The 14,704-nt window shown below is 38.3% G+C and overlaps 1 protein-coding gene and 1 long non-coding RNA gene across 5 annotated transcripts; both read left to right on the forward strand.

Annotated features, from left to right (window-relative positions):
• The first annotated feature begins 744 nt into the window (after nucleotides 1-744).
• On the forward strand, nucleotides 745-9,334 carry LOC103722386 (65-kDa microtubule-associated protein 1-like). Of its 4 annotated transcripts, none has more exons than XM_008812929.4 (11): nucleotides 745-914; nucleotides 2,005-2,040; nucleotides 2,131-2,219; nucleotides 2,299-2,502; nucleotides 3,541-3,798; nucleotides 3,894-4,109; nucleotides 6,784-6,939; nucleotides 7,034-7,345; nucleotides 7,466-7,553; nucleotides 8,258-8,406; nucleotides 8,786-9,334. In XM_008812929.4, exons 3-11 carry the CDS (start codon nucleotides 2,148-2,150, stop codon nucleotides 9,089-9,091), a joined length of 1,761 nt encoding a protein of 586 aa, XP_008811151.3. In that variant the 5' UTR covers nucleotides 745-914; nucleotides 2,005-2,040; nucleotides 2,131-2,147; the 3' UTR covers nucleotides 9,092-9,334. The 4 variants fall into 4 exon arrangements, with proteins under 4 accessions (XP_008811151.3, XP_088563288.1, XP_088563287.1 ...); XM_088707161.2 differs by having other exon boundaries at nucleotides 770-914; nucleotides 1,937-2,040; XM_088707162.2 differs by lacking the exon at nucleotides 2,005-2,040 and having other exon boundaries at nucleotides 2,092-2,219.
• Nucleotides 9,335-12,775: 3,441 nt separating this feature from the next.
• LOC103722387 (uncharacterized) lies at nucleotides 12,776-14,274 on the forward strand. Its single transcript, XR_015971285.2, has 2 exons — nucleotides 12,776-12,917; nucleotides 14,051-14,274. It is a non-coding gene; the product is annotated as an uncharacterized LOC103722387 (long non-coding RNA).
• The last annotated feature ends 430 nt before the right edge of the window (nucleotides 14,275-14,704 follow it).

The following is a 14,704-nucleotide window of genomic DNA, read 5'->3' on the forward strand; positions in this document are numbered from 1 at the left end:
GTCGGGTTACCTGTTTAATAAACATGTCAGGTTCAGGTTTGCAATTCCTGATCCGTTTAATAAACAGGTTGGGTTCAGATTTATAGTTTTCTGACCCGACCTGTATTTGACCCGACCTGTTTATGCCTGATCCGACCCGATTGCCACCCCTAGTCACACATTGACTATTGACACGATGCCTTTTTCTCTTTAAAAGAAATAATCCTTATCAATCTTATGGCCCAGCCTGATTGTGAGAATTTGGGGTATTTGGTGTTTGGGTGTGTAGATATGCTCAGTTTGGGTGCGACCAGTACACGAGTATATATGTGGGTCGATTCGATTTAAGTATTTTTTTTTAAAATTTTAAATTTAAACTAAAACTGAATTGATTTTTTTAGTTTCAAAAAATTTTACACCAAAATTAGACCAAATATGGACAATTTGTCCCAACCAAACCAAAATAACTGGTTCAAATTAGTTTTATGGTTTCCCCATGTGATTGTGCTTGTGGACCCTACTTTACCTGTGACTCAGCCTTGGGGTGCAGAGTTGGGTTCTGGTTATATCGGTTTCTGAAATATTTCGCGTTTAGTAGGCCTCCCGGGATTCGTGTCACGTGGCTGGTCGCATCAATCGCGACGCACGAGGCGTCGCGATTTACCGGGCCGTTGGATTCCATTACGTGGACGGTGAAGAGAATGCCTGCGAACGCCGGCACATGCGAGGTCAACCGGTTCCACCATGGTCAATCGGTCCTTTTGCATCCGCACCATGTCCGAGAAGCAGCGCTCCGGCCACTGCTGCGCTCCGCTCCACTTAGTTCCCCCTTTCTCCCCCCTCTTGATCACATTTTGCTTCGGTTGTGAGAAACAGAGGATCCCTCGGATCCCAACTCAAGATCTCGAAGCCCCAGCTCTGCAGTTGTCTCCCAGGTGAGCTTTCCAGCGGTTTTTCTCGCATTGCCCTTGCTTTGGCGAGCTGGAGCTCTCTTTCTTCTCGTGATCTCGTGAATTTCTACTCTTCTTTGCCTTTTTCTGACCACATTGATCTCGAGTTGGTGGAGATCGAGATCTCGATGTTTTCATGATATATTTGCAATGGATGTGGTTTTTTGGGTTGCTCTGGTGGTGGTTTTTGATGCAAAGAGGGTTTCTGCTGTTGAAATGCTCTAATGTTGTTTCTGTTGCTTTCGATCTTGTGATTGAGCAGGATGCAACTTTGATGCGTAGTTTTTGGAGCAGGTTTGAAGATTTTGTAGTTGATCTTGACTTCTCTTTTTTTTTTCACGGAATTTTTAGTACATTTTTGTAATTTAGAATTAAATTTGGTCATGGCTAGGGTTTACGTTGTGGGATTTCTTGTTCTTGGATCAATTTGTTGATGAATTTGTCTTTTCTTATTCTCTTTTACCCTCTGGTAAGTTTAAATTGACAAGAACCGAAAATGTTAACTTAAAATCTTGCTTATGGTATCGCCATCTGGAACCACTGGGCGTATAATTGTAAAACTGAGATTAATGAGCCACCGACGTGCAATCTAATATCGAGATGATCCTTAAGAATGTTGATCTCCAATCTTTGGCATTTTGCATACCATGCTGTACGGAATTCAATGTCTTTGCGTCAGTGTGGTCAAAATAGGATAATTTGTTTGCGATCCAAGCAACAAATTTAGTTTTTTTTTCAATAGCATATGGTATGGTTGTCGGGCTGGGACTCGTAGCTGGTTGTCAGTGGGGCCCAGCCCTGCTACCCTTCTGATGAGAATTGGACGGTTGTCTTTCAATGAAGAATGTTCTATGTGGTCATTACATGTGTAGTTGTTCCCTCTCTTACAAGCATGGTCTCTTTTGTGCTAGCAGAATATGAATATTTTGCATGATTAGTTAATATATTCATTTTTCTTGCCTAGCTTTAGATTAGTAACTGGTTCTGGCTTCATTCTGTTGCTGCAGAACTTGATTTTCCTGAGGTGATTTTATTATCTTGAATTTTACCTGACAAGCAAGTATATCATTTGCAGGCTTGCCAGAGATCTCTGTCCTTTTGGTTTACTAAGGTATATAGATCTGGTTCTCATTTCTTTGTTTTCCCATCTACTCCCGTGCAGCTGCAGCAACTTTGTTTATTAGCTCTTCCTCGAATGCAGGTCACATTGAGCCATAGATGGCAATCACAGGTACCCAAAATCCTGTATCTGGTGAAAGTACCTGTGGATCTTTGCTGCAGCAGTTGCAGGTAATTCGGTTTACGTCACTGCTTTTATGCCACAATTTGAGGGAATGAGGTTGATCAAATGACTCGCCTTTTGTTTCAGCTAATCTGGGATGAAGTTGGTGAGAGTGAAGAGGAACGTGATAAAATGCTTCTTCAACTAGACCAGGAGTGTTTGGATGTCTACAAGAGGAAAGTTGATCATGCTTCAAGGTCAAGGGATGTCCTTCTGCAGAGCTTGGATGATGCGAAAGCTGAGCTTGCGAGACTTCTTTCTGCCCTTGGAGAAAAGACCAATGTCAACACTGTGAGTAAAAATTAATTTTGCATTCGTTGTTTCTCTTAACAATATGTAATTGCACTCCCTGGTGTTAATTTCTTATATACCAACACTTTGAATCATGGGATGTGGCACTTGTTGATTGATTCTTTTACAATTCAGTATCATCATCTTCCTTTGCCAGCACCTAGCAACGACTACATAAATATCTTATAATATTTTTAAAATTGTGCTGAATAACTAAAAATTTTTGATCATGTGCATCTAACTGTATTTCCTTTTTTTTTTTTTTACGATCAGTTGAATAAATTTTCATCCTTGATGTTCATTTGGGTGTAAGAAGCAGTGCACTTAATGTAACCTTGAAATTTAGCTTAATTAATCAAATGTCAACACACAATCTCTACACTCTCCAGACTATGTTTTGAATTTTACCTATAATAAGTTGCACCAAACCATTTAATATTTACATATAAATGTTTATTTACATAACTGATAACACCCTCAACCCCCAATACCTCTGCATCCTCCATGTCTCTGGAACAAAAAAAGAAAAAAAGAAAAAAAAAAAAACAACTACCTCCTCCCTTTTCTCTAACCAACTTTCTCATCCAAAGCTCATTCCGCTCACCACATTCATGTAACACAGATGTATCTATATGCATGGTCATGCCATTTTTGTTTCATCTTATGCATGTATTCAAAAACATCCCCTCATTGGGTTTTTGGAGTTGGCTATTACTGATTATATGGTTATCCCTCTGCCTAGAGCAAGTTAATATTGATGTATTCAGACAATCTATCACTCATATCTTGATCTTGCCAATGATGAATTTTCTTCTGTAATTACTGCACTGCACTTTTTGTTGATGTCTACTTTTGAAAGATGTGTTGTAAGACATTGTTATGTTGTATCTTTAATTTATATGGAACTAAGCATAACACATGCATACACCGCTTTTTAAAAGTAAAAAGACCTCAATACAATGTATAATTATGTGATACAGTTTGTATAATTAAACGTTAGGTCGGGCTAATTCACTGCTGTTTCTCGATGTACCACAGCCTGAGAAGTCATCTGGCACAATCAAAGAGCAGTTGGCAGCTATAGCACCAGCATTGGAACAGTTAGGCAAGCAGAAAGAGGAGAGGATGAAGGAGTTTGCTGATGTACGGTCGCAAATTCAGAAAATATGTGGTGAAATTGCTGGCAATTTAAAAATTGGAGAACTGGTGGGGACACCTACAGTTGATGAGGATGATTTGTCCTTGAAAAAGTTAAATGAGTACCAAACCCAACTCCAAGAACTTCAAAAAGAAAAGGTCTCGTTATGGCTTTTCTGTTGATGTTGGTCATGCGAACTTATTTTATTAAGATCACAAAATATGTTCTAACATCTGCAATGCTGTTTGGGCAGAGTGATAGGCTGCACAAAGTTCTTGACTTTGTAAGCACAGTACATGATCTCTGTGCTGTATTAGGGATGGATTTATACAGTACTATAACTGAAGTTCATCCCAGCTTAGATGACTCTCTTGGTGCGCAATCCAAGAGCATTAGTAATGATACCTTATCAAAGCTTGCTAGGACAGTTGTAGCACTTGAAGAAGATAAAAAGATGAGACTGCAAAAGGTAATTCTTGCATTCAATCTTTTCACTTAGTTTTACTTTTTATGGGCATGCTATTGGTGCTTTATCTTCTATAGCTTTTTGGAAGAACATTTTATATAGTATGCGGCACTAACGTCATATTGTAGGTCAATTAGTGTGGAAAGTTCTGTACAAGTCATACCCTACTATTGGTTTCAGCTTTGTAGGTAATTCTTGGCCATGCATTCCTATTGCAAGTATATCCTTTGTGACTGCCAACTTTTTTTAAATGCAACTTCATATAGAAATTCTCAAGTCTTCCCCTACATGTAAACTGTCAATATGAATTCAAGCCTTTCTTGTTGGGACATCTCAAGTCTTTGTTGCACATGCCCATTCCATTGCAATCTGTACTCGTTCAGTGCAACTCCTATGTGTCTTCTTGTTCACATATTCCTGACCCTTTTCGTTCTTATAATACTGCACAACCATTTACATTTTGCCTGTGTCATACATTTAGTCATGCACATATTCTGTGTGCAACTTTTTTGCTGCTAACTTTATATAGTACCTCATTCTTTTAGTATCCATATTTCTTCCCATCATATTTTGCAATTTTCATTCCCATGTCTCATGCTATGCAGATAAACATGCACATTTCTTCTGTAAGTAGGAAATTGATATTAGTATATTACCATTGAGTACTACTGTTGGAAAAAGCAAGATTTGGAAAATCAAGGCCTTTGTGTGGACAATCATCTTTTGTAGAATCTTCATTGGGTTAAACATTACAGCAAGGAAAATGAATATCGACAGCGGATGCATGCATATGTCTGTACTCTAATTTTACATTCTGCTGCAGAACTTTTGACTCCCAATGGCAGAGTTTGGCGATTCTTAGACTTAGCTTCTAGTTCTGGAACCCACCGAAAAGAAAAAAAAAACATGGAAAGATTTGAACAGAGAATCATAAGGTTTTTCTGTCAAATACCTTGATTGTCATTTCATTTCATTTTCTGAAGCATCAATCAACATTAGTTGCCTTTTTGTCCCCACAAGATACATATGCTTAATGATTGTTTTACATCACAAAGTGATAATGCTTAGTCTGCTTAACTCCATTCCTTTCAAATTTGGCTTTAAATTGCCTTAGTTGTTCTTTTATAATCCACCTCTATATGCTTTACATATGTACCTTGCCATCTTGTATGCATCTATCATATCGTTGTCATACATTAACGGTGTATGCATTTGTTCCAGCAATATTGATGAGTCCTCTGTATTCACCCTAGCCATAAGCTTTTTTTCCTTTCTTTTTTCAGCGATATGCTGCAATTCCATTCAATATGAGTTAAAAACATAGATTGCACCAGATGTGCTCAAGACTTATTGGAGATCATTTAAGTGATATCAGTTTTCATTTTCCTCTCCCCAATTTTGTTTGAGCCTTTTCTCTTATTTAGGTTTGTTTAGTTCGGTATTTAATGCTAATTTATATAAATTTGTGGATTTAAGTACTTGAGAGAGGACACATTGTTTTATCAAAAATGGATATTTGTTTTCAATATTTTTTGGGATGCTAGATTTATGTCTTGAGTGTTCAACTTGTCTACTTCTTGTTAGAGAGGAACTACAATTAGATGGTGGGAAATGGGAGAGAAAGTGTGTTCTTAGCACACCCTAATATGCCAGAGATGAGAAAATCATTGTACTAGAGTGAAGGGAATCATATAACCAAAAAGCTAGATAGCTTTCTATTAGCAATTCATCTTCTTAAATTCCTATTTGGAAGATCTGTCAAGTCATTAGCCTGTAGATGGTCTTTCAAATGTGGTGCTAAAGGCATTTTATCTCCAAAAGCCCAATTTTTAGGTTACAATGGAACCGATTCATGTGATGCTGTACAACAAAAGCTGTCTTTTTGTCAAAGATATTGCCAGTGGTGCTGAGGAAAGCAAGGAAATCATCATTTTAACGTCTCTATTGACAAAATTCATTTTCGAAATGTTTGGATTTCCTAGAGAGCTCCAGTTGTAGTGGCACTTTTATGATATCTTGAGGAGAGCTTAGTAATATTACTTCTAGCCACCAGTTTGATGAGCACTTATAAACTCAGTGGGCTCCTTTGAACTATCAAACTCCAACAGACAACACCAGTCTAAATTTTTGGCTCTATAGACACCTCATTTTTTTGAATATTTTTTTTGAATTTTTTATTAAATTTTTTAGGTTGCAGATTAAAGTTCTCTCCAGTAAGAATTATATATATTTTAAATGGATGGGCTATGGAATTGAATTTATCTTCTCCAGGGGTGACTAATCTTGAATGCAATGCATGGAGGCCATACACATTTCCTCTTTCAATTTGAGATTCAGCTCCACATCAGGAGGAGTCAACTCCAACTTTATGTTATATCCTTGTTATCAATTTAACAATATCCATGCTCTAGATGACCTTGAATGCTAAATGGAATGAGCTGGAATTATTTGCCTTATCATGGTTATATATTGAGTTATAAATTAAGATGGCATCATAGAGCTACAGTAAAACCGAAAGAAGCATTATATAAAACTCATCTGCTCATGCAGCGGTAACTCTTTGGCACTTATATAGAGTTATTACACATATGTGTTTCCCTGATAATACAACTTTTACTTGCTTTATTTTATGGTTATTTGATATGGATGTGATGACCGATTTTTATTCAAAACTCAGCTTCAACAATTAGCAACTCAGCTTTCTGATCTTTGGAATCTGATGGATACCCCTATGGAAGAACGGAGTCTGTTTGATCATGTGACCTGTAATATATCTGCTGAAGTAGATGAAGTCACTGTGCCAGGAGCTCTTGCCCTTGATCTGATTGAACAAGTAAACAATTTCTACCATTTTATACTTTTTACCAGTATATGCAAATGTTCTTGGTCCTGCTGAACCTTGTCCATGCTTGCTGTTTTATGTATAGGCTGAAGTTGAAGTTGAAAGGTTAGATCAGCTAAAGTTCAGCAAGATGAAGGAAATAGCTCTAAAGAAACAAAGCGAACTCGAAGATATTTATGCCCGTGCTCACAGAGCAATTGACTCAGTGGCTGCCCGGGAGAGAATAATCGCTCTAATTGACTCGGGAAATGTCGAACCGTCAGAATTAATAGCTGACATGGATAATCATATACTGGAAGCCAAAGAAGAGGCCCTGAGCAGAAAGGAAATATTAGATAAGGTAGAGAGATGGATGTCAGCATGTGAAGAAGAGAGCTGGCTAGAAGACTACAACCGGGTAAATAGGTTTCTTCTTCTTACAAGGAAATAGATGTCCATACGAATGTAGCATAGACAAACTTCCTGCAGTGCATTCAGTTAATTGTTTGTCTCTCTCACATTAACATTTCTGTCTCAGGATGAAAACAGGTATAGCTCAGGCAGAGGTGCACATTTAAACCTCAAGCGTGCAGAAAAAGCTCGTATTTTGGTTAATAAAATTCCAGGTACTTAATGCCACATAGAAATGCCATAAATGCATGTCAAGAAATTTCATCAAGAAATATTACTACAATTCACTTTATTAATAAAGGGAATAATTCAAAACCTATTTCTTGAAACTCTCAGGCCCTTTTCCAACTATGTGTGACTGGCAGAGAGGAAAAGTGCAAAAAAGCCATTGGACTACCAGTATCTTTGTTTTGTCGTTGCATGTTTTTCTGTATGCTTGTATGCATCATGTTATTATGCAAATTCATAGGGCTGACCTGTGAATAAAATAAGCGACCATTGCACCTGTAACTGCATACATAATTATGTGTGAGGTGAAGTCCTTACGGGCATGGATGGAGTCTTGCTTATGCGCGGGCATTAATTTTATGGCAAAGCCCTTTCCACATGATTGTACGAGTCTCTGAGTAAGGTCAAGGTCCTGGAAAGGAGTACATTAGAAATGAAAGCCCATCAGGTTTTTCCATGGGAATCAAATAGATTTATTCTTAAAGTGGGCTAGTGCAATTCTTTTTTCAGGAAGTAATTACACTATTATGTCTCTAACATAATCCTTTCTTATACCAATCAAAACCAAAATAGGATATCCTGTCATCAAAGCTATGGAAGGCTCGACTCCTTTTTTTTTTATGGGTGATTGAAGGTTTGATATTTTTACTCTGCTTACCCAATTGCTAATCCAATAAATGTTTTGTGCTAGCTCTTGTTGATACTCTGGTGGCAAAGACCAGGACATGGGAAGAAGATCGTGGCTTGTCCTTCATGTATGATGGTGTTCCACTTCTGGCAATGCTAGATGAATATGTTGTGCTCAGGCATGAAAGAGAGGAAGAGAAACGGAGAATGCGGGTAAACATAAACTCATATTTGCTCTTTCTAGTATCATGAAAAATGGTGATTATATCATATCATTGCTATTAAAATTTACATTGTCAATGCTATATTGAGGTACCGGGTTCTTGCATGAAGTCATTATCAATACAAGGCCTTGGTTACTTTTTGATATCTTAAATATCCTAGATTCCAGGCTCTTGCATGTTAGTCCATCTTGCATAGGTACTGAAAATGTCATGATACTCCTAACTGAAGCAATGACTTCAACCTTTTCCAAGTTGACTAGAGGTCGTATGGCATGCAAATGGTTTTCAGTATAGAAACATGTGTAAGCTTACCACTTAAATGAGTATCGACAGATTTCACTCAATCATTCACTATTTTTATGTGCCAGGATCAAAAGCGTTTCCATGAGCAACTAAATGCAGAACAAGAGTCGCTCTTTGGTTCAAGGCCAAGTCCAAACCGACCTCCTGGTCCAAAGAAGGTTGTGGGCCCTCGTGCAAATGCAGGTGCATCAAATGGCGCTGCCAGTCGAAGATTATCCCTGAACACCAATCAGAGTGGAAGCAATGGTTCCAGATCCACAAGCAAGTCCAAATCACCACGGCCGGTGGCTCCGGCAAATTTTGTGGCCATTGCAAAAGAGGATGCAGTTTCCTTTGTGTCTAGCAGTGAGCCAGTTCCTGCTTCACCATGACTTCAACCAAAATGTATGATATAGGTAGCTTATGCGAGTAAGATCAATAATAGCAGTTTGTGTAGTTGGTTGATGTGTGTTATGTAATGGAGGAGAGTAATTACTAACTGGGTGAAGTTGTTCATTACTCTGCATGAGAGGTTTTTAATAAGTCATCCTTTACGGGGAGGCTCTGTTTGTTCTCAAACTTCTAATTGATGACTCTACATAATTATAATGGATTATTTAATTTTCTTGGTCTCAGTTGTTGCCTTGTGCGTAGATAATTGGTAAGTCAGAAGCAGGGGAACTTTTTGCCCCCCTATCTTGAGCATGCATTTGCTTGATTTTATGCCTTTCTATTTTCTGGCCTCCTTTCACCCCCGTGACGCTAAACAAAACAACATTATTTATTTCTCCCCTTTGTGGTTTAATCATTAGAAAAGAACGGGAAGTAGGGGATATTGGTTACATTTCTAGGTGGCACTGGTCTAAACAAACTATGCTCCATATCATCGCTACGAGGGTTTAGATGTCAGTTGCAACTAAAAAAACTTCGGCATTGAGTACTGCTTAAATTCAAAACTCCTGTTTCTGACTTCAGAGGATATATTGGCAATCGGCACCTTTAAATTTAATTATATGCATTAAGGTTCATCGTTTTGGTATTAGATCTTTTACTAGTGCCATACTAACACAGTATCGGTAAGATACAAAATTTTTTTTGACATTCCGAATGTCGATACACCATCCCTACCAAATATCGGCATTGAGCTGGTATGGTACAGTATGCTCTGTACTGTCTAATTTGGGCCGGTATGGTGTATCTTGATGTATATCAATCACACAATGGCATTAGCTTCAATGATACCTCCAAATTATATCATCCAGATCACGGTAAAAAAACTTTGCATCCAAAACAAAGTTTGTAGATCTCTGAGCGGAACTCCAATCCATAATTGACCATGTGTGGGTTTGGGTGCAGACTCATTGCATTCCCCTGCACAGCTATAGCATAACAGATTTGCCAACATCACCCAGCCCAAGCAATGTACTTTAGAGCAAGGAAACCATGAAAACCTTGTTTTGCAATTTTTTTTTTTATTTGAAAGCTGATAATGCAAGCTATCAAGTTTTCACAATGAGCTTTGGGGTATAATTCATCCTGATGAAATTAGGAGCACATAGCGTAATGTAGATCAATGACTAGATTTTGACTTTTTTATATATGGCCCTTTCTTTCCCGGACTTGAACATGCATTCCCTTGGCCATTATCATTTAATTTTTAGTTCTGCACATATTTATAGAAGATTTTCATACACTTACACTTGTATTGTACATACTAATATTAGTTTTTGTATACAGCTATATTCTTGCTGCATATAGTTATATTGTTCCTGCACCTACTTATATTTGTATATGCACAGTTATTTGTAATTACGTATGTACTTAAAAATAAATGCGTGCAGCCATTAGGGGTTAGGAATTAAAGAAATTTTCAAACTTGGGGTATGGGTTAAATTTCAATCAATAGGGATTAAAAGTTGTTGGCCAGCTATCAATTTACTTTAAAATAAAACAAATAAATAGAAGTAAAAATCGGCGACTTACTGAGGTGATGCTTCAGCGGATAGGAAGAACTCGGTGTTCGAATTATTGAAGCCAAGCGCCTGAGGATAGCGAAGCAGAAGAAAGAAATGGACCATTTTGGAGAATATATATATATATATATATATATATATATATATATATATGAAAGGAGAAGAAGCCAACTCTAGAGGAGTGGCTCCTCTCACTCTCCTTGTTTCAAGGCTGATAACTCGAATGCCAGTGGAGTGCAACATCACAAACAATCTCCGAGGGTTCGATGTGCATTAATCATAAGCGTCTTTCCTCCACACTAAGGGAGGAAGACATATATTTAGTCCTAGATCGGTTATATATTGGGCAGATTTTAAATATCTATACAGAGCTAAGAAATCTAAATAATATCCTCTGGCTAATATTTTTAAATGAGTTCTTCGCACTACTTTGTTCATATTTAGTTACACCAAAAACTTCTGGGATTCAAGTTTTATTCTGTGTAAACCATGTATTACTACATGCATGATAAACTTGCACAATGCTCTATAGCGCCAGAATGGAGGCTAAGATCGAAACCGGTAAAATTAAAAATCTAGTGTTACAGATTTTTTACAAGTTCATAAGATGGAAGATAGAAATATCTCTTTACTAGCAAAATCAGAGGACAGTACAAATATGGATTTCATTGAATTAAACAGAGATAAATAACGTTGGTGGTGGGACGGAGCTGGTGAGACAAATGATATACAGGAAAAGATGGGACTTCTAAGCTAGGTGTGATGATAATGCTCAAGAAATGGGATGAGGAGGGACTTTTATTTACAAAACCGCAGCTGAAAGATGTTGTGATGGTGCTAAAAACAAATGAAGTGTTTCTATTCCTTACGCAGACTCCGCCATGATAATGAGAACGTGTGAAGAACTAGGTTCTTGATTTTTATCCAGTCTTCGAAGCAGAAAGAATCCATGAAACTTTGAGCGCATGTGTTTTTCCTCGACTGACTGGCTTTTCCTCCCTTAAGATATTACTGGAGAAATCTGCGTGCTTCAGAGATCACACAGTCAGCTACAATTTGCTCTCAACAAACACAAACACAGATTAAAAATCTAAGCCAATATCGTCATCCAACCACATTTATCCTATTCTATGGGCTGGTTGTCTTCCTGCATCCATTTTTTAGGTTCTAGAATTCAGGCCGAATCAGGAATATTGACAATCGTCTCGCACTTTTGAGTCCATGATGACCTCATGCCAAAGTAGCTCTAACCTTGAGCACAAGGACAAATCAACCCTCAGCATTAAATAACGTGTCTAGGTAGGTGGGACCCAGGAAATACCTTCAAGGTTATGGGGTCTAAAATTTGCAAGTGCAGTCACCCTGTTCTCTCCCTTTGTTTTAAATTGCCTCGCACCGAACAATCAAATTGAATCGCTCGTGCTAAATAGTAAAAGTAACAGGTCATCTAAAGAAGTTTGGGCAGTGAATACACCGAGAATACACGTCACATACGAGAATTTGTGAGTCAAGACGTTGCAAGTTTGATCTAAAATTCTCTATGGTGCGCGAATTACACCGCAGAATACTGTACCATACTTGGTGGTCGCTATTAAAGGACGACTATCAACAGTATGTTATGTATGGCCCATAAAAATCTCTTGTATGATAACCGTCCATCTTCTGATAGCAGCATGGTATAGTGCTTTGTGTTGCAATCTGCGCGCTATGAATTTTGGGGTTCCTGCGCATTTCTTCTATGTGAATACATTCTCAGAGAGAAGATCTCACACAAAGAAAAAGAGTATTTTTTCTTAAAAAATGAAATCAAACAGTCATATGTTCGTCCATGGTTTATTTTATGGCAAAGACCTACCGTTCCCTAAGTTGGAGGACCATCTGCTGAGAATGGTAAGAACATAAAAAAGTAGGTGAGATAGAGGGGCATCTTCATTTCCTCATTTATATGCCTTTCTTAGCACACACTTCACCCTCCATCTCTCTCTCTCTCTCTCTCTAGCTTCTCCTTCCATTCTTCTCCATCTATCATCTCTTATGGCTGCTTTGCTATGGCACCGTGTTGTTGTTGCCATTGCTACTGGAGTGGTAGTATTAGCGACTCTAGGTAATGGAGGGGGAGGAATAAGGACTTGTGGAGCAACACAAGGGGTTCACCATGTGGTTGGTGGTGATCCTGGGTGGGACGCCGCTACTGACATTGCTGCCTCGCCCGTTAACAGGATATTCAGGGTTGGAGATAGGATTTGTAAGACCAATTCTTCTTCTTATTCTCTCTCTCTCTCCCCTCTCTTTTCAATTCCTTCAAGTAGGAGTTTCTTACTGCAGTTACGAACATACATTGAAATCAATCATAATATGTTGCTCTTTTGTTTTGTAATCCTTCACTATGAAACTTTTTTTTCAACCAAGTGCTTTTTCAGGCTATTTCCAAATATCAATTATTCAAATAATAACTCGATCGTTTTATGAATCACAATATTCTTAAAATATATTTGTGCAATCATCGTAATAGATAATTAGTGTCATTTGTTTGTGGTTAAATCGTCGTTCCTGTCTGTTGGTACTGCTTCTTAGATTTGGTTTTCCTGTGTAGGGACATAATAATTTAAAACATCCATTTTCTACACTCTTGAACATGAAATACTAAGGATATTTACCAAATCTTCGAGTCCTACCACCTGCTCAAATCATTCTTCAATATCGAACATGTTACTGTCGATCGATTTACTGATGGGTCTCGCTTATCCTCGGCACATTTTGAAGCAAGTAAACAAAAAGACTCTTTGCTCAAGGTTGTATGCTTTTCTATTGGTTCTTGAAAACTTATGAGAGGAAGTAAGCAAGGGGTCTGCTTCCTCGAGTGTCCTGTGTCCGTGCATGGTATTTTGTGGAAGTCTCCAATCTCATTGAATAAACTCATGATAGCCTTGGTTAAGATTGATAGAGTGCAACGCATAGACCTAACTTGCGACGCGTATTCAAGGGGGATTGCCAGTTCTATGGACCCTTTTATTCAACTAAACACAATGAAATCATCTCGACATAATCGAAGAACTTATAAATCTGGTCAGTTTTGCTTATTCTATGATAGTGCATGGGATTGTTATATGGGAGATTTGGATAGGTCTATCACTGGTTAAATTTACATTCAGTCAGCCAATTTACTCTTGTTTTGTTCAAATCCAACTAAAGCAGTTGTCTAGATAAAAAATAATACCCAAATAGAATTCAAGACTTCCAAGTTTATTCCCAGAACAATAATGTCGCATGGAGCTTCCATGAGAATAGGCATACACGTAACAGACCTTATATGGTCAACCTTCTTAAAACTAAGCCAGACTACAAAGTTTAACCGGTTCATGGAAATTATATTCTCAGGGTTCGCATACTCTGCAGCTGAAGAAAGCATCACCGAGCTGCGTAGCAGGGAGGAATTTGAGTCATGCGATCTTCGCAATCCCATTAAGATGTTCACAGAAGGGTTAACCAAAGTGAGCCTTGATGTGGAAGGATCACGCTATTTCACGAGCAGCAATCCGAACAACTGCAAGAATGGTCTCAAACTGCATGTTGAAGTGCAGCCTCAGGCAGCAGCACAAAAGGAGAAGAAGATGGAGGACGTTGCTCGAGCCGCGGCTGAAGGGCCCAAGCCTTCTGGTTCAAACTGTTACCAGGGTTCATCACTGATGTGGTTCGCGTCGGCTTTGATCTATTTCATGTGCTTCCCAAGGATTTGAGGATGGCCGTAGGCATCGTTTCGCCTTTGACACTGTTGAGTTCGTTCTTAAATTACCTGTACCTGTGATGTCCTGATTTGAGCTTTCATGGCTGGTCGAAACAACTGTTTTAAATTTCTGCATATGAATTTGATATCTCAAAGGAAGGATACGATAAGAACACTTCAAAAGAGCATAAAAACTGTTTGATAGTTGCACACAAGGGCATGCGCGAATGCAATACTACCATGAGTGCAGACTCTGCTCCCTCTAAAACATGATCCCAGTTTGAAGTACTCCCCATCATAACTCTCAA

Source organism: Phoenix dactylifera, chromosome 11, assembly GCF_051530095.1.
Source record: "Phoenix dactylifera cultivar Ajwa chromosome 11, Ajwa_hap1_PhDact_Kaust_v1.1, whole genome shotgun sequence".
NCBI lineage: Eukaryota > Viridiplantae > Streptophyta > Magnoliopsida > Arecales > Arecaceae > Phoenix > Phoenix dactylifera.

Excerpts from the sequence above, each read along its gene's own strand:
- LOC103722386 (XM_008812929.4), top strand. The coding sequence starts at position 2,148 with ATGGCAATCACAGGTACCCAAAATCCTGTATCTGGTGAAAGTACCTGT. Across the intron at positions 4,110-6,783 it reads AAAAGATGAGACTGCAAAAG|CTTCAACAATTAGCAACTCA; the intron begins GTAATTCTTGCA and ends TTCAAAACTCAG. Across the intron at positions 6,940-7,033 it reads CCCTTGATCTGATTGAACAA|GCTGAAGTTGAAGTTGAAAG; the intron begins GTAAACAATTTC and ends TTTTATGTATAG.